We start from the raw sequence: 22,878 nt of genomic DNA, 5'->3' as shown, positions 1-22,878 counted from the left end.
ATCAAAGTATTGGCTCCAACTTTGGCGTTGTTGCAACAACGTGGGATCGCAATCGTGGGTTACCTGGACGATCTCCTTCTGAGAGCAGCTTCCGCCTCAGAATTAAGGGAGCATGTAGCTATCACCATGCAAACTCTACAGGAGTTTGGGTGGGTGTTGAAGCTCAAAAAGTCTGTACCAGTGCCAACTCAGCGCCTGTAGTGCCTGGGCTTACTGCTGGACTCCGTGAAAGTGAGTGTTTCTTCCTTCAAACAAACTGCAGACTCTCAGAGCTGTGGTGAAGCTGTTTATGAACCGCAGGTGGTCGTCGCGTTCCTGCATGCGAGTTCTGGGCCTCATGGTAGCCTCTTTCGAGGCGGTACCGTATGCCCAATTTCACACCAGTCTTGCAGAGGGAGATATTGTCCAAATGGGACAAATCTCCGTTATCCCTGTATCGACAGATTCGGATGAGCCAGTTAATCAGGGGCTCGCTTCTCTGTTGGCTGAGGTCTCTGGCCCTTCGGTCCGGGAAATCGTTCCTGCCTCTTCATTGGACGGTGATCAAAATGGACGACAGCCTGACGGGCCTGGGTGGATTGCTGGGAGAACAGTCGACCCAGGGCCTCTGGTCAACGGAGGAATCCCAGTTACTGATCAATGTGCTCGAGCTTCGAGCGATCAGGCTATGTCTCTCCACATGGTCAATGGGGCTACGAGGGCGTCCGATCAGGATCCAGTCAGACAACACCACGGCAGTGGCATATGTCGACCATCAAGGAAGAACAAGGAGCTCAGCTGCTGCATGAGAGGTCGCTCACATCCTTCGATGGGCAGCGCGACACGTACCGGCCCTGTCGGCCATATACATCCCATGAGTGGAAAACTGGCAGGCGGACTATCTAAGTCGCTAGATGCTGGACCCAAGAAAATGGTCTTTGCATCTGGAGGTGTTCAGGCTTCTTTTCTTGTGGTGGGGCACACCAGATGTGGCTCTTCTGGCCTCTCGGCTCAATCGGAAGGTGCAGGGGTTCGTGTCCAGGACAAGAGATCCTTGGGCGGACGCGGCATACATGTTGGTGGCTCCATGGGAGCACTACCTGCTGATCTACGCCTTCCCTCCACTCAAGAGAGTGGAGGCCGAACGGATTCCAGTGATACTGATTGCTTCGGATTGGCCCTGGCGTCCCTGGTACTCTGACCTAGTACGCCTGGTGGCAGATGCTCCCTGGCGGTTGCCAATGCGAGAAGACCTCCTATCACAAGGTCCGATACTCCATCCTGCTTTAGCGTTGCTGGTTTTAACGGCATGTAGTACCTCCAGTGCAACGACCTCTACTTTTCTGGGATCTGAACCTGGTGCTATTGGCACTTCAGAAACGCTGAGATCAGGGAAATTCCCTTGTTGAATCTTTCCCAGAAAGTGGTCTTTCGAGTGGCTATTACATCTTCCAGAAGGGTTTCTGAGTTGGCGGCCTTGTCTTTCAAGTCACCCTATCTGGTTATCCACAAGGACAAGGTGGTGTTGCGTCCGCAACCTTCTTTTTTTCCAAAGGTGGTTTTGGCCTGCCATCTCAATGAGGACATTGTGTTACCATCTCCGTGTCCTAAGCTGACACACCCTAAGGAGGTGGCCCTCCATTCCCTGGCCGTGGTCCGGGCCCTAAGGGTATATCTGTCTGTCACGGCTCCCTTTTTGGAATTCAGATTCTCTGTTCGTTTTGGTAGCTGGTCCGAAAAAGGGGCTGGCGGTCTCGTCGACCACAATCTTATGGTGGATCAGACAGATCGTGGTCCAGGCTTAAGCCCTGAAGGGGCAGGTGCCCCCCTTCCCTGTCGCGGCCCATTCCACTAGGGCAATTTGGACCGGGACCTCTTGGGCTTTCCGACATCAAGGGTCCGTCTCCCAGGTGTGTAAAGCGGCATCCGTTCACACTTTCACTTTCACCTAAGAGGCATGTTGAGCCCATTGAATATTTTATTTTTTTGCCTCAAGCGATTGAGTAATGACAAAAAAAATAATTTTTTTTTTTTTACACAAAGTTGTCACTAAATGATATATTGCTCACACATGCTATGGGCATATGTGAAATGACACCCCAAAATAAAATTCTGCTGTTTCTCCTGAGTACGGGGATACCACATGTGCGGGACTTTTTGGGAGCCTAGCCACGTACGGGGCCCCGAAAACCAAGCACCGCCTTCAGGATTTCTAAGGGTGTAAATTTTTGATTTCACTCCTCACTACCTATTACAGTTTTGAAGGCCATAAAATGCCAAGATGGCACAAAACCCCCACAAATGACCCCATTTTAGAAAGTAGACACCCCAAGCTATTTGCTGAGAGGCATGTTGAGTCCATGGAATATTTTATATTTTGCCACAAGTTGCGGGAAAATTACAAACTTTTATTTATTTATTTTTTTCACAAAGTTGTCACTAAATGATATATTGCTCACACATGCCATGGGCATATGTGAAATGACACCCCAAAATAAATTCTGCTGCTTCTCCTGAGTACGGGGATACCACATGTGTGAGACTTTTTGGGAGCCTAGCCGCGTACGGGGCCCCGAAATCCAAGCACCGCCTTCATGATTTCTAAGGGTGTAAATTTTTGATTTCACTCCTCACTACCTATCGCAGTTTTGAAGGCCATAAAATGCCAAAATAACACGCAACCCCTCCCCCCCCCCAATGACTCCATTTTGGAAAGTAGACACCCCTAAATTTAGGGGTACACTAGTGAGACTCACAGGTAAAAAAGAACCTAGGCTGTCAGCGACTGTATCAAAACGCTACAAAAAAAACTGTTAGCGATCGCAGGGATCAGGCCTGACTCTGCGAACGCTGCAGTTGTGTGTTGTGTTTTGTAAGTGACAGTGATCGATCGATACTGCACTTGGGTGGGCTGGGCTGGGCTTGGCGGAGGGGCTAAACGCAGGTGCTAGCAGGTATCTGGGCTGATCCCGCTAACAATGCGTTTTGGGAAACCTAAACTGCTGTCGAGGCTAATATAGATCTGATCAGATACTATATTACTAAGGGAGGTGTATGCTTTGCGCGTGGGTGTTAGCGGTACTGGCACTAACCTGACGCTGCCTGGGGCGACGCAGACCTTATCTGACCCTCAAACTTATATCACCCGCCGGGTGATCAGGGGGTTAAACCTTTATTAGGTAATAAATGGCGGGTGCCCTGAAACTATAAAAAAATAACTAATCAACCAGCATCACCTGTAACAGTTATATGGTGATCACTAGTGTAAGGGTTAACTAGGGGGCAATCAGGGGGCTTTATGCGGTAGTATATGGGGGTCCCTGGCGCTATAAAAAGCTGCGGCGAACCCAAATACCTACCTGCCTAACTAGCGTCACATGTGACACTAATACAGCGATCAGAAAAACGATCGCTTATTAGGCTTGGTTCATACTGGAGCGATGCGGGAACGCCGCAAATCCGTGGAGGGTTCCCGCATCGCATGCCTCCCGGCGGCAGTTCACACTGCCCTATGCGAACTGCAGGGAGTGTCAGTGAAATGTTAATGACACCCCCAGATCAGTTCGCATATCGCAGTGCAATCTGCAAAAATCGGACAGGAATCGGATCGCATGGTGTGAACACCCATGCGATCCGATTCTGCTGTGGACCAAAAAAAGGGTCCCGTGCGAGTTTGCGGCGGGTGCGATGCGAATTCAGCCATACTATCTGTATGGCTGAACTCGCATCGCACAGAGATTGGATGTGATTTGCAGTGCAGTGCGAATCACATCCGTTCTCATAAACCGCTGCAATGTGAACCCAGCCTTAGTGAAACTGGCGACGGGGGGTGATCACGGGGTTAAACCTTTATTGGGGGGGTTAGGGGGTACCCTAGAGCTAAAGGGGGCTAACCCTAACTGCCCTAACAGTTATTGCAGTCACAAATGACACCAATGCAATAATAAAAAAATAAAAATTAAAAAAAATGCAATTGGTGTCACTGTGACTGGGGGTGCAGGGGTGAAGGGGGGGTGAAAGTGTGCCTGGCGTGTTCTACTGTATAGTGTAGTGTTTGTGCAACTCACCGATCCTCTCTCCTCGGTGCTGGAACGAAAAATACCATCGCGGAGGAGAGATTACATCACTTCCTCTGCCTGTGTTTACATTACAGGAGAGGAAGTGATGTCATGCTGCAATTCCATTTGTCAGGAGCGATCGCGAGGGGGTGGCCATGAATGAATGGCCGCCCCCTCATCCCGGACCGCTCCTGCACGGAATCCGACCACCGCTGGCATCGGGGGGGGGGGGGCCGATAGGGCCCCCCACCCGCGGGAAGGCAGGGACGTACATGTACGCCCATATGCCTGCCCGTGCCATTCTGTCGACTTACATCGTCGTGCGGCGGTCGGCAAGTGGTTAAAGAGGAAGTTGGTACTTTGAATCCATTCCAATGGATCTATCTGTCCTCCAGCACCTAGAGCTCCTGCCATCATGGAAATGCTGGATTAGGCTCGTGATTGGGGTTGAATTGAGCTTGTGATATTTTTATTTTTTAACGATCAATTGTGCAGCTCTAGCACATTGCCACTTCGGGTGGTTGGGAAAATCTATTGCTTTTTATCATGACTGTTTTGGCAGTCAGTCAGACAACTGGGTCCAGAGGTTATGAGCTGGTTATGAACTTTTTTCCACCCCACACTATTCTGTGGATGTATTGACAGATACCCTTTGTTTGTTTGATGTCTGGGATGAGCTTCCTCTCCATACATGTGTGGGAGAATCTTTGGCTCAAGTCTTGGTCTGCAGAACTTCACAAGAAACTTCTCAAGAGAGGATACCTTTTGATGGGGTACATCCATTTGACGCCTACATCAAGGAAGTCACTTGGGGGTGTAAGTACTTTCTTGCCTCATGGAGGGAAAAGGTCCCTGCCATTTATCTTTCAGCTACTGTGTCAAAGAAGGGTTCATTCATCACTCAAGCCTAAGGTTCTAAATCCAAACCTGCCATCCCATTTCACAGGAAGACTTGAGCCCCATACACACTATCAGATTTTCTGATGATTTTTGTCTTCAGATTTAGTGGCCTGCCTGTTTGCATACAAAATGAAACTCCTAAGGTTTTACCTCCATATTATATGGTTTTGGTAAATCTGAAGGAAAAAAATAGGCAGAAAATCTGATAGCGTGTATGGGTCTTGAGACTTTAAGACTTCCCTTGTCTGGGAACCAACTCTTCGCAAAGAAAGCTAAACCTCCCTTGTCAGAGTGGTAGAATAGCTTTCAGATTTTAGCACATTTCAGATGTCTGGGTCCAGAGGTACGCCTCCAGGGGCTACAAAAGTTCAATCTATGCCTCCATCCCATGTCATGATCTCACATTTGCCATCCCCTCTGCAAAAACAGACTTGGCATGCAGATTTCCTTGCACGAAGTCTGGATCCAGGAGAATGATCTCTTCACTTGGATGTGTTTTAAAGCTCCCTCTAGCAAATCGGTGTCTAGAGGCGTGGATTATTTAGCCTACAGGTTCAACAACAAACCTGGACAAGTTTGTCACAAGGTACAGGGTTTCTTAGGTCTTCACACTGGATGTTCTGCTGACTCCGTGGGATCAATTTGGCGTGGGATCAGTTCATCCTGATATACACGTTTCCCCCTTCAAAGCTTCTCCCCCATCTGCTCCACAGGATTGAGTTGGGTGGCATTCTTGCTATTCTCATCACTTCATCAAACTTGGACTCCATGCAAATACCCTGTGGGCCCGACTGGACTGTCCACACCTTTTCTCACGGGGGCCAGTACACCTTCCTGCTTTTCAGTCGCTGGCTTTCACAACTTGCCCGTTTTAAAGCCCAGGTCATGATTTGTGAACCTCTTGGCTCTCGTCATCCCTGTGTTTCTGAAAGCTAGGAAGTTTACTTATTGCTAAGTTTACCATCACACCTGTAAGACTAAGTAGAGGTGAGCTCAAGCTTGTTTGGATCCTAGTCTGGATCTGCCTGAGCTATCCCACCCGGAAGCTGTCACTACTCACCGCCAATCATAGGGGGCTTGAGTATTCCCTGCCCCTCGGCTGCATTTACAAAAGGGACGTGTATACATGCTGCAGTGGGGCAGAAATTGCCTTGACCACTTGATTGCCAGTGCGTTATGACTACTTTCTGGCAAGATAGTTCAGGTGGGGTTCGGACTAGGATTCAACCATGCCTGAGCTTATTCCTGCTAGAAAAAATTCCATTGCCCGAATATTGTCTCTTCAGACACTACTTGCCTCTCCTTAGTGATGGCATTTGTGCAAGTTGTTGGTCCATCTCTGTCCTGCACTAAAACATTTCATGGAAGTTTTTGCTGCGCTGTCTGTTCACGTGCATCTCTGCTGCAGCTTCTTTCTTTTATTCATTTTATTTCCCAACCAGAGCATGGACCTGAATGAGATCACTACATGCAGTTGGTCCCTTGGGGTATTAAACAACAATTTTTGCATTATAATCATTCTTCTTCACTGCTGTTCTGTCTCTTTGTGCAAGGTGTGGTTAGCCTTTTATCCTCTCCCTCCTGTCATTTTCTGCAGGCAGTCTAGTGGATGGAACTAGCAAGTCCTTCCCACAGCTCTGCTTTTTACACTAATCATATTTTCGTTAATGAGTTCAAACTAAAACGGATGCAGTTACCAGTGCTCAAAATTGAGACAACGACTTCCATGCTGAAACCCCCATGTCGAAAACAATCATGCCAGTTTTCAAAATGAGTCCGCTTCTGGAATAATTATCATCCCTATTAAATAACCTGCTGTGAGACATTTATGCCATTGCTGTACTCGTTGTAAAATGCTTGTTGCTTAGCTGTGTCTGGTTTATTACTTTTGCGTAAAAAACCTTGAACAAGCATGTTGTAAATAAGTGTCAAATGTGTGTTGGAATCCCAGTCTGTATGCTTGTACCTAATCAGTGACTCAAAGCATTGAAATCAAAACGGCAGCATAAGCAGGAACCAAATGTTCTCCAAGGAAGCCGGCAGTGGCACCCTTCTGGTTTAGCGTGCTCCATACAGCCTACAGACCTCTTGATTAAAAGTGTGCTTTAGTGACCACAACAGATAGAGCCATGATAGACTGAAGAATGCAGAGTAAGTTATGTCAGCAGCACATCGGCATGTTTCTCATCCAAAAATTTTATTGTAGACACATACCAGTACAGTTCAATGTTTTGTGGTTTCACGTCCTATTTGAACACAGTGATGAGCCCCCAAAACATTACATTTTACTGTTATGTAATCTCAATATATACTTCAGAGGAAATTGTGCCACTGTGCTTTAAAATGTTTTTTAAGCTCAGATTTTTTTTTAAAACTGAATCCTTACTAGTATGTATCCACTTTTTACTTTTAATTTTATTTCCTCCATGGTATGTTTGAATTGTCATTAGGTCTTGTTTACAGTAGAATTTGCTATTATCCTTTGCATTATGTTACATAATCGGGTTGAAAAAAGGGACAAGTACATCTAGTGCAACCAACAGAAAAGGGGAAAAAACGCACACAAAAATAAAACCTCCCATACACAATCCTACACCCACAGAGGAAGGCAAAAAAAACTCAAACCTGATCCAATTTGCTCCAGTGGGGTTGGAACAATTCCTTCCTGACCCCGAGAGGCAATTAGATATTCCTGGGTCCAACTACTCCTGGTGTTCTTACCTGTAAATATAAGTATCCATTTAGATTTTGTTCATTTAGGAAAGAATTCTGGCCGTTTTTTTTTTTTTTTTTTTTTTTTTTTTTTTTTAAATCTACCCACTGGCCAGAACTAGTTATTGAGGAAGTCTATTCCACTTTGTTAGAGCTCTTACTGTGAAGAAGTCTTTCCATATTTGGAGGTTACATCTCTTTTCACTTGTCCTTTTGTGATTACCTTAAAATGGAACTTTAGGCCACAATTAAAAATGGGCCAACAGGCAGGAATTTTAATGGAGAAGAGACATGCTTGGTCTCTTCTGCATTAAAGCGGAGGTCCACCCTAAAGTGGACCTTCCGCTCATTGGAATCCCCCCCCCCTCCGGCGCCACAATTGGCACCTTTCAGGGGGGAGGGGGTGCAGGTACCTGTACAGTACAGGTATCTGCACCCACTTCCTGGATAGCTCTCTGTGGAAAGGGGTGTAGATTACGCCCCTTTCCGAAAGTCCCCCGCTGCCTGCTGGGAAACACACAGATCCCAGAGGCAGCGCGTCCATCCTCATTTCACAGCGCGACTCGCGCATGCGCAGTAGGGAACCGGGAAATGAAGCCGAAAGGCTCCACTTCCTGATTCCCATACCCAAGATGGCGACGGCAGCACCCGAGAGATGATCCAGAGATCGGCTTCGGGTGCCGACATTGCGGGCGCGCTGGACAGGTAAGTGTCACTATTTTAAAAGTCAGCAGCTGCAGTATTTGTAGCTGTTGGCTTTTAAAAAAAAAAAAACGCGCACTCCCAGTGGACTCCCGCTTTAAAGTTACTTACCTGTCTGTACAAATTTTGGCAATGCTGAATCTTACTAGTGACATCATCCTTGCCCAGCCTATGAAAGCGGCTGACGATCAAGACCCAGAAGTGGGCCACCCAAAGATGTTAGCCATATCTCTGGAGACCAGGTAAGTATAGTTCTGCTTTAAAGTTAATAACCCTACCCCCAAGTTCACTGTATGGACCACTTATGTATTTACACATGTTGATCATACCTCCCCCTTAATCTCTTTTTTTTCAATAGAGAATAAAATTAGTTTCTCAAAATTTTCCTCGTAGCTGAGCTCCTCCATGCCTCTTCTCAGTTTGGTTGCACTTCTCTACGCTTTCTCCAGTTCCCCGATATAATTTTTTTTTAACTGGTGCTCAAAACTGAACAGTAAATTCAAGATGAGGTCTTACTAATGATTTACAGGGGCAAGCTCTCGCTCGGTCTGTCTTTCTTTCTTTTTCTCTTTCTCTTTCTTTCTTTCTTCCTCTTTTTTTTTCCTTTTTTTTTTTTTCTTCTTTCTTTCCTTTCTTTCCTTCCTTCCTTCCATTTTATCCGGTAAATAAGGTCTATCATAACCTGGTAATCGGAAAATATTGTGTGTGTTTTTATAGCTTTATTTTCTTCCCTTTACAAAAGCCAAATGTGGAAAATTCAATAGTGTCTTCAGCTGGAAAAGCCCAAGACAGAGGAGGAAATGGCACTCCTACACGCAGATCTGTACTACCACAGAGATTAAAGGCTCCTTCTGGTGAGTAAACCTCCTATAGTGGGTACTATCAGTAAGTACCGTCTGTACCTCACATATTACCATGTGAGCAGCTCTCTAACTTATTGCAGTTTTGTGGTCTTCCTAATGGAAGTTGACCAAGGCCAAGACAAAAGCATGCCTAGGTTAGTGTCTAAATAAATTCTAAGATGATCAATGTTTCCATCTTAAATGCTTATACCGTGCAACATTTTTTTTTCTCCTTTAAAATGCTAATAGTATGCATTTTTTTTTTTTTTTACTTAGCAATGAATGCCAGTGTTGCAGAGGGCAGTCTCTTTTCCAAGGAGGATTTACAGTCTACATTGTTGGAAGGCCACAAATTTGTTCGCCCAGAACTGGACTTCTCAGTTATTAATGGTAGCCATGTATATTAATGTATTTCTTGTAGTAAAGTTTGTTGTTTTTTTTTTTATTTTTTTTATTTTTATTTTTTTGTATTTTGATTTGCTCTTTGGAGACCCGTTGTTATATTCTTTGTATTTGTTATAGTCTTTGATTCCATTCCTGGCTGCTAAGAGACCACTTACCGAAGTAGATTCCTGCACTTATTGCAGCAAAAGCAGAGTTTTTTGAGTTCTGTCTCTTTTTTTCTGCCTACTGTTGACTATAACAAAGACATTGAAATAGAGAAACCCCCTATAAATGGGACTTTGTAGGTACTACCATATCAAAATGTGTAGAAAAATATAAAATGTATTGTAAATTGGAATAATACATGAAAACAAGCAAATAATCGAGGATGCATAATGAGGTGCAAACGATGGTGAGTAGATACAATGCAATATGCCATTGCATTGTATCTATTGATTATCATTTGTACTTGATTGTGCATCTTTGATATCCCATTGCATCTACTCACGTTAATTTGTACTTCACTTCGTATTAATCCAATGTACGATACATTTTATATTTTTCTACTATATTTTGATATGGTAGTACCTACAAAGTCCCATTTATAGGGGGTTTCTCTATTTCTATATTTTTAGGGATGTGGTCCTCCACCATAGCAGTTTCATTCAGATAGTCCCCTCTCATTAATAACAAAGACGTTGGGAGTCTGGTTAGTCTAAGTGGCCCCATCACCATTTTGGTTGTGGTTGTGAACCTCCCCATCTGGGAGTAGCCTCATGGTCATTGAACACAATGGGCGCCTTAGAAAACAGCAAGGCTCTTTACATGAATAAAGTAGAAAAACAACAGTAAAACTCAATAAATAGACTTTCAATTCATTTAAATTACAAAAGTCAATATATAACAAAACCATTCATGGTAAAACTCTAATGTATACATGTTAGATGTGTATATTATACATTTTTTTTTATTATACATTTTTTATTTTTCATAAAGTCCACCCATCCTTTCCTACAGTACCTATAATAAATAAAACACACATATTAAAGGAGATGTATAGCCAATGCTTTTTTGGCTGTAATGGATCACAGAAGTGCAGTTCGTTCTGCACTCCTGTGACCCGTTTTGCTAATGTTACAGAGCCAGAGCAGGCTCTGAACAGATCCTGACTATATGGGATCCACGTAGAAGCCTCAACCGGCAGTTGAGACTAAGCCAGCTGCTTCCTCCACTCTGGACGGGCAGAGCAGTGACAGTTACTGCTCAGATCGGAGGGGAGAACTGGGTAATCGGCTGTATCTGATCGCTCAGCTCTCAGTGTAGAGGCAGCGTGAGTATAACATTTACCAGCTACAATACAAGTATATCTCTGTGCTCCTCTTTAAAGGCCCAAGGGCACAAAGACAACTGAAGGCATCCATGTTCCACGCCAAATCCAGTGAATAAGCTGTACAGATAAACGATAACCACCCTTATCTATAGCCTTTTCAGTAAGCTACACATGGAAATGTTTTGCACATCGCAAACATTAAAATGTATGTCAGTTTTTGCTGATTTTTTTTTTTCTCTCAAAAATTGGAAATCGGATATAGCCACCTGGGGTACAGATTGTGGTCATAATAATGGAAGGGTTAGTCTAATGTGGTGGTGTTTAATTATCAAAAGCAGAATTGGGCAAGAAAAGATGCTAAACCCTGGATAATGCTTGTTTTTTTTTTCTTCCCCTCTTATTTATAGACAGATCTCCAAAATGTTCATCCACATCAGAGCAAAAGAAAACCAAACGGAAACCTGCTCCTGTAAGTTTTTCTGTACTTTTGAAATTTCTACTATTAAAGTAGTTGTAAACCCTCACCTTGTAAAACAACCTATTCAGTTGAAAGGATATGTAAAGTGTTGTTTTAAAAAAACAAAAAACAAACCTGTCATACTTGCCTCCTCTGTGCTGTTGGTTTTGCACAGAATGGCCATAATCCTCTTCTTCTGGGGTCCCTCCTATATCGTCTAAGATCATACTTTTTGAAGGCACGATTTGACCCAGTGGGGTCGCTCTTTAAGGTGAGCGGGCATTGCACCTAGTGGTGGAAGTTTTGACACTTATTACAAAAAAAGTTTATTCCTGTATTGGAGGAGTGCTGTATGGACACTTTAAAACGTCACCATTTAACCTGTTAAAAAGGACTTTATATGCACAGATTGAAAAAATATATATATAATTTTTTATTTTATTTTTTTTTGATCTAGGGGATTTTTTGCAGTTATGTTTATTATGTTTTTTTGTTGGCATAAGCACACCAATGTTATAATTAAATATTTTAGCTAATGTTTAAGACCTTTTTAATGGTGCAACTGTTCCGTTTCTGGATTTCACACTGTTCACTTCACACTCATAGCAGCGCTTTAGTATTCCATAACATACATTTCTAAGTTCAACTCCAGCCTGTGCAGTGATATGGGATGTTCCGGGTGCCTCTGCATACGCAGTCATGTTATTTGGGCCTTTTCTGGCCATGCAGTACTGCAGTGTGGGATGTGTCCCACGCTGCAAGATGGCGATATCTGGGACCAGTGTGGAGTCTAAGTGGCCGGCAGTGACATCATGCCACCTCCGTTCGTAAGTAGGAGTCGTTCGTAACTCGGTGACTGCCTGCACATATTTAACCACTTAAGGGCCAGGCCTATTTTTCAAACTTGTTGTTTACAAGTTAAAATCATTTTTTTTGCTAGAAAATTGCGTAGTACCACCCAAATTATATATATATATATATATATATATATATATATAATATGTGTGTGTATATATGTATGTATTTTTATTTTTTCCAGACACCCTAGAGAATGAAATGGCGGTCGTTGCAATACTTTGTGACACCGTCTTTCCGCAGAGATCTTACAAAGGCAATTTTTTGGGGGGAAAAATACACTTTTTGAATGAGAAAATAGTAAAGTTGGCTCAATTATTTATTTATTTTTTGAAGGATATTGTTACACCGAGTGAATTGATACCCAACATGTGATACTTAAATTGCGCTTGCTCGTGGAATGGCGACAAACTTTGACCATTAAAAATCTCCATAGGCAATGTTTAAAAATGTCTACATATTGCCAGTTTTGAGTTAGAGGAGGTCTTTGGTCTTTTTGCTAGAGTTATTGCTCTCGCTCGAATGATTGTGGCAATACCTCATGTGCGGTTTGAACACCGTTTACATATGTGGGCGCGAATTAGGTATGTGTTCGCTTCTGCACATGGGCACGGCAGGACACTTTAAATTTTTTCTTTTTACACTGTCCTTTTATTCCTATTGGGTCACTTTTTTTTATTCCTATTACAAGGAATGTAAACCTCCCTTGTAATAGAAAGTATGACAGGACCTCTTTAATGTGAGATCTGGGGTCAAAAAGACATTTACACTTGAATGCAATAAAAACAGAAATTAAATGTTTTTTTTTTTAAATTTCTGCTTTAAGACCATTGAGCGGAAGTGACGTTTTGATGTCGCTTCCATCATTCAATGTTATGGAACCGAGTGGGGGGGGCCATCTTGCCCTCACTTGGCTCCATGCTACTGAGGGGGATGGATCGGGTTGTCTCCGCCACTACCGACCTCTCTGGTAAGTGTCAGAGACGACCGGAGCGTACCGGCAGGGAGGCCCCCCTCTCCCGCCGCTGATTTAAAAGGGATCTTGTGGCGAATCCACCACAGAGACCACTTTTATCTGAAAGCTGGACCATGCACCACTCAAGAGGATACCAGGGTTATGGCAGCTATCTGCTGCCATAACAATGGTATTCCACGTCAAGCTACCGACATATAACGACGGCAGCTCTCCCATAAGTCGTTAAAGCAGAACTTGACCCAGAACAACATGATCAAAAAAGTTCTATAGCAAGGAACATACATTCCATGTTAATAATTATGCTACCAAAATGAGTGTGTACTGTAAATTGCTTTAAGACTGTCTGTCTGAAGATCAGCCTTTACAAAGTCGACAGTGCCTAAAAAATAGGGAGCAACAGAGCATCTTCGGAGCAGGGTGAGATTGTATATTACTGGATTTTAAACAGTATAGGCACTTATTTTTTGTTTTTTTGTAATTCCTTTATTTAACAAAGTTGCATTTTCGAACATGCATAAAAGGTCACATGAATAGACAGACTTATAAAAATTAGTGGTAATGCAATAAGGTCTGCACAGCATCAACGAGAACCAAATAAATGTCAATCTGCAAATCGGGTGACAAGAAACATGAGTCTCAGAAGGAAGTGGCAGGTTAGAGCCTCCAACAGTATAAGAAGGCAACTATGTTTTAATTTAAATGCTGGGGTCTTCAGAGAGGCCCCGGAGGCCAAAATGACCCAGGCAGGGCTACAATCGAATGGACAAAGTATAATAGCTGGGTAACTTCTGAAACTGTAAGGAATATATCGCCAAATTTTATAAAGGGTATGGGAGGGATTGCCACAGCCTCCATGTGTAATAAAAGATCTCACTGTTATGTAAGGTAGCCGTGAGGTCCTCCATGTCCGTGAGTTCATTAATTTTGGAAAACCAGAGAGTCTTTGTAGATTTATTCACAGACCTCCAGCACAAAGGGATACACACAGTTGAGTTGAGAGGAATCTTAATATAGCGCGGTCTTACCCCATAAGGTCCTGACGCGCATAGCAAAGAGAGGGCCCAGGGACCAGAAACGGCACACATCGGCAGAAGGGTAGAAAAGAGAGACTACGCAGGAAACGCCTGTGTAAAAAGCCAGGCCTTCAGTAACCTGCCGGTATAGTGGGGGCTTCCTGGAGCTCTAAAGGGAGGCTATTCCATAGTACGGCACCCTGGTGGGAGAAGGCCCGAACCACCACGCCGGATCTTCTTGGGCACTGAGATGTATCTGACAAGAGCTCGTTTATGAAAACGAGAGCAGAGATAGCTTAGGGCCAGGCCTCTCATAATCTTAAACCTAATACATCCTACCTTAAATAAGGTTCGATAGTGGACAGGCAGCCAATGCAAGGCACAGAGGAAAGGGGTAATATTATCCCTCAATGGGACATCCATGGGCAGCCTAGCCACAGCATTTTGAATAAGTTGAAGCTTCTGCACTAGCATCTTTGGCCAGGGCTCGACAAACCCCAGGCGCCAGGTCACCAATGCGACCAGAAATCGCAACCTAGCGCCTAAGCTGCCACCAGCCCACTCACTATCGATGCCCCAGACATGCAGTGCATGAACACTGACTGCCGTCCTCCTCCCTCCTCCACACTCAGCGGCGCCGCGCTAAGTGTGTGAAACGGACAAGCAACGAAGAGAGAAGGATCTGTCAGATTTCAGCCTGATGTCGGGGTGGGCGGGACCCAGCAGCTATCAAACACCAGCCAATAGGATCTGGGCGGGCCGCTACGTGTATGTGGCCCGTCCCTTTTCTTAAGCAGCCCAATCGTTGGCTGGTGTTTGATAGCTGCTGAGTCTCGCCCACCCGGCCATGCCTCGGCCGGGTCCCGCCCATTCCGACATTAAGCTCAATTCTGACAGCTCCTCTGTTACATTTCGGTAACGGAGTGCTCCGTGTATAACCTGCCAGTGCCACCACCAATCAGTGCCACCTGCTAGTGTCAGTGCCACCTGCCAGTGTCAGTGCCACCTGCCACCACCAATCAGTGCCACCTGCTAGTGCCAACCAGTGCCACCACCAATCAGTGCCACCTCCAACCAGTGCCACCTGCCAGCGCCAACCAGTGCCACCTGCTAGTGTCAGTGCCACCTGCCCCCACCAGTGCCACCTGCTAGTGCCAACCAGTGCCACCGCCAATCAATACCACCTGCAACCAACCAGTGCCACCTGCCAGTGACAATCAGTGCCACCTGCCAGTGCCACCGTCAGTCAGTGCCACCGCCAATCAGTGCCACCTGCCACCGCCAATCAGTGCCACCTGCCACTGCCAACCAGTGCCACCGCCAATCAGTGCCACCTGCCAGTGACAGTGCCACCTGCCACCACAAATGAGTGCCACCTGCCACTACCCAGTGCCACCTACCAATGCCACCTGCCAGTGCCACCGTCAGTCAGTGCCACCTGCCAGTGCCGAGTGTCACCGTCAATCAGTGGCACCTGCCAGTGCCACCTGCCACCGCCAATCAGTGCCAACTAGTGCCACCGCCAATCAGTGCCAACTGCCAAAACCAACCAGTGCCACCACCAATCAGTACCATCTGCCAGTGACAACTAGTGCCACCTGCCAGTTCCAAACCAGGGTCACCTGCCGGTGCCATCTGGCAGTTCCACGTGCCTGCCAGTGGCAACCAGTGCCACGTGCCAGCCAGTTCCATCTGTTGCCAGCCTTACTCTTTCTGGTCAGCCCATAACCCTGATGTAACAGCGTTTCAATGAAGTTATTGACTGGGTGCTCCATTGTGAGTTAGGGATAGGGGGTGAAAATGAGTGGCCTTACCCCGGGAGCTGAAAAAAACTGGCTCCTAACTTTTTTTTACTGGCTCCTAAATTCAAAGCAAATTTGTCAACCCCTGTCTTTGGCAATTCCAAATAAAGAGAGTTGCAATAGTCTAGGCAGCTACCTATCGTGGCACAGATGAGTTTTTCTGTCCAAGATATCCAGATATTTAAACAGCCCCCTCTGGAGTTTTAGCTGCCAGTGACATGCACTGATGACCTTTTTTTTTTTACCTGTGGAGCCAGAGGTAAACCTGAATCTAAGACGAATCTCATATCACGGACCTGGGGGGGGCCACCTCCAGGGCAGGACTTTGCTGCAATCCGTAAGTGAATTGTAAGGGGGGAAGCCTTGTATTTTTTCATGGGTCATTCTGTGAGATGTAGCAAATATGCTGCATGTTTCCCCCGCCAGGTCAAAGTATGTCAGGTGTTTAACAGTCTCGGCCGCTGCTTGCCAAAACTGTAATTTTTGGGCAGTCCCAAAAAATATATAGCATTGTACCCTGTCCAGCCCCACATCACCAGCAGGTATCTGATACCTAATGAAGCAATGCAGATTTGTGAGCACCCTATACCATCTGGTTAAGATTTTGTAATTGGTCTCCTGAACTTCTGGGCAAAGTTTTTTTTTTTTTTTTTTTTTTTTTTTCTTCTCTTCTCTTGTTGTGAATCGGTGAATTGGATGGCCAAATCAGATTCTCATTTAGAGAGAAAGCCAGGGGTGAAGTCCACCACTGGCTGAATCAACTGCGTATATAGTATAAAGATTATGGTGAATTGGTTCCCGTCTGTGACAGATGGTCTCCAATTCCATGAGTTGGCAGAAAATACCAGGAGAGCAATTTACAAAAGAAATTTTGGAGCTGGAGACCACTCCAGAAATCGAATGGGAGTTCTGAGGCGGTTTACCAGGGCAGAGGAAGGGAGCTTACCATCAGGCCCAAAAGTGGAGACAACTGGATGCCGAGCATTGACACTGGGCATTCCGAAAAGCCCTGCTCAAATTCCAAGTTATCCAGAATAGGCATTATGGGAGAAGGTAACGGCGAGACTGACGAGTTGAGAAAGGTGTTTCTGGAGACCTTCAATGTGCTACCAGGAGTGGGATGATCACTGAGATCCTTCAGCAACAAAAGAGTGATACATGGCCAGCTCTTCGCAGTTCCACATGAGTCCTCCATCTCAGCCACCCAATATTTTGCATTGGCATGATAATGCCAATCTAACAGCCTGGAGAGATGTGCTGCCTTGTAGTAGGCCCGTATACCTGCGAGGCCAACTCCACCCTGGCATTTGGGAAGGTCGAGAAGTTGGAGCTGAATGTAAGATTTCCGGTGGGACCATACAAAATCTTGAAAGAGGGGGTTGACACATTTGAAGAAAACAAGAGGTAACTGGATAGGAAAAGCCAGTAGAAGATGAAGAATCCTGGGCAAAATTGTCATCTTAAGGGCACTGTAATGGCCAAACCAGGTTAAAGTGAGTGAGTGCCAATGATTCAGTACGCAATCGGGTCAACAGTGGATCAAAATTGGTCGTATTGAGGGAAGAAGGGTCTGGAGTAACATTAATTCCCAAATAGATAATAGTCGCCCGCCCAACGGAAGGAGAAGGATGAACAAAGGCAGTCCTGGCCCAATCCACCGAAGTATTAAGAGCAGAGGACTTGGACAAGTTCGTTTGAAAGTAAACAAGGGCACTATACGTGCACAGCGATTTGAAGCAATTGCGGCAGGGACAATAACGGGTTCGTTAGGAAAAATATCAAATCATCTGCCAAGTTGTAGCCTTCAATGTCAGGTTCCGCCCTTACAGTGCTTCCAGGGAAAGAATAAAAGGTTCCAGGGAAAGAATAAAGATTAAGGGGGACAGGAGGCAAGTCTGGCGGGTACCATTTGTAAAAAAAAAAGTTAGACCTTGTCTCGTTAACCTTGATAGCAAAGGGGTAAGGCTAGAGGGAGAAGATCAAGCTGGATGACACCAACCCCAAATGCTCCAGGGTGGCACGCAGGAACTACCAATTGACCCTATCAAAAGCCTTCTCTACATCTATACACAGCAGGAGAAGAGGATGATGAGTGGTTCTGGCAATATGGATCAAATTTACAACCCAAATCGTATTTTCATGGTTCACGCAGAGGTACAAATCACACCTGATCTCTATGAATTAAACGCGGGATGTGGGGGAGTAGCCCGTTTGCCAGAAACTTTGCAAATAACTTCAAGTCTGCATTTAGGAGGGCAATGGAGCTACAGCTCCCACAGTTAGATCTTTCCCTTCCTTGTCCAGCAGCTTGGGCTTCCCCTCTGTAATGGCGTTAAGTGAGGCGACAATACCTCAAAAAAGGCCTTGTAATAGGCCAGGGTAAGGCCATCTGGACTTGGAGCTAGGCACTTAATTTTCATGTTTTCTTAATGCAGCTGTACCTGCAAAAGGGGCCAGCCTGAAGTCATCTAGCAGGACTTTTCTGGCTAACGTTCCACTTTAATCATGTTTACTGTTTTAACTGCCAAAGGATTTGTAACTTTGTCCAGTCATTCTTGTGCTACACATACCTCCTTCCATTTGATAAGACTATTTAAAGGGGTTGTAATGGTAAATGTTTTTTCACCTTAATGCATTCTATGCATTAAGGTGAAAAAACATCTCACAGTGCCTGCGCCCCCAGCCCCCCTGTTTTGCTTGCCTCACCCCTCGAAAGTCCCGCGCTCGTCCCCCGACGTCCTTTCCACCGTTCAGCCTGGCCGCTGATTGGCTGGAGTGGATGGATGGAAAGTAGCGCATCCATTGGCTCGCGCTGCTGTCAATCACATCCACTGATGCGGAACGCTGGGGGCCGGGGCCGTGTGATACAGTGAGCGGCTATAGCCGCCGGCTGTATCACGGGAGCGCGCCCGCAGATGCTTCTCACCATGCGAGGGAGCTTGCATGAACGTGAGAAGCATCAGAGGGAGGAAGCCGAGACAGCCGCCGAGGGACCCCAGAAGAGCAGGTTCGGGGCCACTCTGTGCAAAATGAGCTGCACAGTGAAGGTAAGTATAACATGTTTGTTATTTTTAAAAAAAAAATCACTTTACAATCCCTTTTAACTATTTCTTTTTTTAGCAATACTGCTTCAGAAGTCAGCTCACTGGACAAAGACAATAGTGCTGATTCACTGTGCAATGAGGAGGCCAAAGTTGGAGGGTGGAAAGAAAATTTAATTGCTTTATATGGAAAACGTGTGCGTCACCTATCTGGCTTTATAGTGTGGAAATCTGCATGTGTGTGTGTGTGTGTGCGCAGCAGTAAATCATAAAGCGTAACTTAACACATCATTATAACCTATTAAAAAAAGTTACATTCCTGGAATGTCGGGATTGCTAATGATTGCTGCATTTTGCATTTAAAAGCTGCAATATTCAGCTGCATGAATTAGAGAAGGCTTTCTTTTACATCTTTTGCCTGTAAAACATACAGATATAGGACAGGCTGCATCAGAGCAGGTTTAAACAGCCTGAAGATGGTCATCTGAGTTTGACCTCACCAAAAAGCAGTTTAAAGAATAAGTGTAGCTTTGCACTTACCCAACAACCCAAAGAGCATATAGTTCACTGTGCTCTTAAGAAAAGTTTTTATTTTTAGATGTAAAGCTTACCCACGGTCACCCCAGCCTATGCTTTCTTCTATTCGTTGTCCAATCATGAAGACAGGACTTTCTATAGATGATGGCTTCCTGTTGGCAGGTGTCCCAAAGTGCATTTTGAACTGACATTATAATCTGTGGGCTCCTGCAGCTTATCTACATCTGCTAGCAGGTACTGCTTCAGAATGTTTGTTAAATATTTGAAGTGAGTTTGTCTGACCTAGGTTAAACCATGCAGGTAGGAATGCATGGTGCATGCTGAGTTAAAGCCCCCCCCCCCCCATTAACAAATTCTACAATGAAGTCTATCTACATAGCCTGTTACTGCAGCTCAGATTTTTTACATCTGTCATAGTAATAGCAACAGAGGCAATTGGGAAATATCAAAGGGCTCTGTTTAGGCATCACTTAGTAATTATAGTTACTGTTGGATTTCAGTAATTACCTTTAACTATGCCATCAGTTAAAAAGTGATAACTGCAGGTAAGGCCAATCATGTAAAATTAAGAAGCATGTTAATCAAAGTTTCTTCTTGTCATATAATCTCCTCAAGGAATGCTTTCTGATTCCATTAGCAAGATATGATTCTTTCTTATGCAGTTACCACAGGAAATTATTTCCGATTTTTAGTCTTATCCATAGGGGAACCTATGATGAGTTGTGATTTAGAGATACATAATCACTTAGGCTCGGTTTACTCTGTAGGATCTGTGCAGGTGCGTTTGCGCTAACACAGCAGCCCATTCATTTGAACGGGCAGCTGTACCTGCAGAAAATGCAGGGAGAATGTCCTCAACCCTTTTTCAAACATGTAGCCACACTGAACCACATGGTGCTGTGGTATCATGCAGTTTTGCACACCTGAAAACATTCTGCATGTTTTGATGGGTGGGGGGGTCTTTTAGAATTGCATCTGCTGATGAGCAATGCATTTTTGCCTGCTGGTCAGGGAATGCATGTTATTTACATGCATTTCCAGACACGCTACTGTGTGAACCTAGCGTCAAGCACGTTTTGTTTTCTTTTGTTACTACTGTTGCATTTTTGTAGTGCTGCGTTGATATATACTGTATACCGTATATACTCGAGTATAAGCCGAGATTTTCAGCCTCTTTTTTGAGGCTGAAAGTGCCCCCTCGGCTTATACTCGAGTCACCGCTGTCTGACTGCTCGATCAGCGTATCGAGCAGACAGACGGCGGACATTAAAATTCAAAAGCCGCGCCTCCTTCTCCGCCTCCGCCTGTGATAGGCGGAACACTGAATTTCCCAGCAGTCAGTGTTCCGCCTATCACGGACATCCGTTCATTCTCATACTACGGACGAGTATGAGAGGATGTCCGTGATAGGCGGAACACAGGCTGCTGGGAAATTGAGTGTTCCGCCTATCACAGGCGGAGGACGGAGGCGCAGCTTTTGAATCGTAGAATGGCCGCCGAGAAGAGCGGCGATCCATCGGCACGGCACGGGACGGAGGAGGCACGGGACACCGGAAGGCACGGGACACCGGAAGGCACGGGACACCGGGAGGCACGGGACACCGGGAGGCACGGGACACCGGGAGGCACGGGACAGAGGAGGCACGGGACAGAGGAGGCTCGGGACGACGGCGGCTCGGGACGGAGGCTTGGGACACAGGTAGGCTGGACACACACACAAGGCTGCACGGACACACACACACACACACACACACACACACACACACACACACACACACACACACACACACACACACACACACACACACACACACACACATGGATGGATGGATGAATACACACACACACACACACACACACACACACACACACACACACACACACACACACACACACACACACACACACACACACACAGGGATGGATGGATACACACACAGGGATGGATGGACGGACACACAGGGATGGATGGATGGATGGATGGACACACACACAGGGATGGATGGACGGACACACACACAGGGATGGACGGACACACAGGGATGGACAGCCATGTCTCACCCTCGGCTTATACACGAGTCAATAAGTTTTCCAGTTTTTTGGGGGTAAATTGGGGGCCTCGGCTTATATTCGGGTCGGCCTATACTCGAGTATATACGGTACTCTTACCAGGTTTATGGGATTACAATGGACATTCAGGTATTTCTTCTTTTTTTTTTTTTTTTATTGTTGGCTAATAAATTCCACTTCTGAATAATGCTTTGTTTCATTAACAGGTAAGTAATGTACCAATAGACATGACGGATATTTATGAATCACAAACCTTGCTGTTTACATATTTAACCCTGAAGGTGAGTAAATATGAAATGACTATTTTGTTTAGATTGTCATTTATTTCTGTAACTTTCCAAATATTTTGTACTAGTCTCTGATTTTCTTTCACAAAGTGCACAAAACATGATACAAGCATTTGTGCATATATATTCGTTTAACAGTCTGCTTGGCACATAGTAACTCACAGATGGCTACTTGCCCTGCTTGTAGATTTGAACAGGCCACTTGGTTGTTGGGATTACTACTTGAATTTTTTTTATTTATTTTTTTCATGCAGTAAAATGCACTTCATGCAAGGTCTGTTTATTGTTTGTGAGCTTCTCTCCATCTCAAACCACTGCAGTAAATTGTCAAAAAACACATGTTGGGGGGAGAAGATTAGTTAATATATTTATATCTCCACTGCCTTCGATACTGCAGTGAGGTATTTCCTTCCTTCTGATGAGTTCACATGCAAATGGTTCATATAGCAGTTTTTGTGCCTGTTTAGAGTATACAGATTATGGATAGATTATACAGGAAAGAGGACTGCCATACAGTCCAAGGCTGGCCACATATGGCTTTATTTTATAAATTTTTTTCTCATTCAGTCAGTGGGCTGAATGAAAGAAAATTAGTTGATTGCCCCATCCACGATAACCGAGTGAATGGATGAATCTCCATTGCCAGCAATTGTTAGCAGCTAAGGAAGTTCCATTCGTGTGTACGCGGCATTAGCGTGGATGCACACTACAATTTTCGTTTAGCTTTACCAAAACTATATAATATGAGGTCAAACCTAAACCCTTTCAATTCGTATGCAATCAGGCAGGACCTTAAGATGAACGTAAGCTGAAAGTAAATCTAAAGGAAATCTAACAACAAAAGTTGTATAGTGTGTATCCAGCATTAGCCAGACACTTTTTTGCTCTGACCGGGAGCACATAACAATAAATAATAGAAAATCCGTTTAAACC

General features: G+C 45.0%; 1 protein-coding gene across 5 annotated transcripts in view; it reads left to right on the top strand.

The window, feature by feature from the left end:
• The window catches only part of HAUS8 (HAUS augmin like complex subunit 8), a 120,367-nt gene that overhangs the window by 50,709 nt on the left and 46,780 nt on the right, over positions 1–22,878 (top strand). For 2 of the 5 annotated variants that reach the window (XM_077475518.1, XM_077475521.1), the window contains 5 exons: positions 9,094–9,205; positions 9,470–9,583; positions 11,315–11,376; positions 21,761–21,787; positions 21,865–21,939. In XM_077475518.1, the coding sequence (XP_077331644.1) occupies positions 9,094–9,205; positions 9,470–9,583; positions 11,315–11,376; positions 21,761–21,787; positions 21,865–21,939 (390 nt within the window). Of the gene's footprint in view, positions 1–9,090; positions 9,206–9,469; positions 9,584–11,314; positions 11,377–21,760; positions 21,788–21,864; positions 21,940–22,878 lie in introns of all 5 variants that reach the window. The other 3 variants (XM_077475517.1, XM_077475520.1, XM_077475519.1) reach the window with 2 other exon arrangements.

Source organism: Lithobates pipiens, unplaced genomic scaffold (genome assembly GCF_037356315.1).
Source record: "Lithobates pipiens isolate NorthernLeopardFrog02 unplaced genomic scaffold, aLitPip1_a1.2 Scaffold_13, whole genome shotgun sequence".
NCBI lineage: Eukaryota > Metazoa > Chordata > Amphibia > Anura > Ranidae > Lithobates > Lithobates pipiens.
The sequence above is the reverse complement of the archived record's forward strand: the minus strand, read 5'-3'. Positions and strand labels throughout refer to the sequence as shown.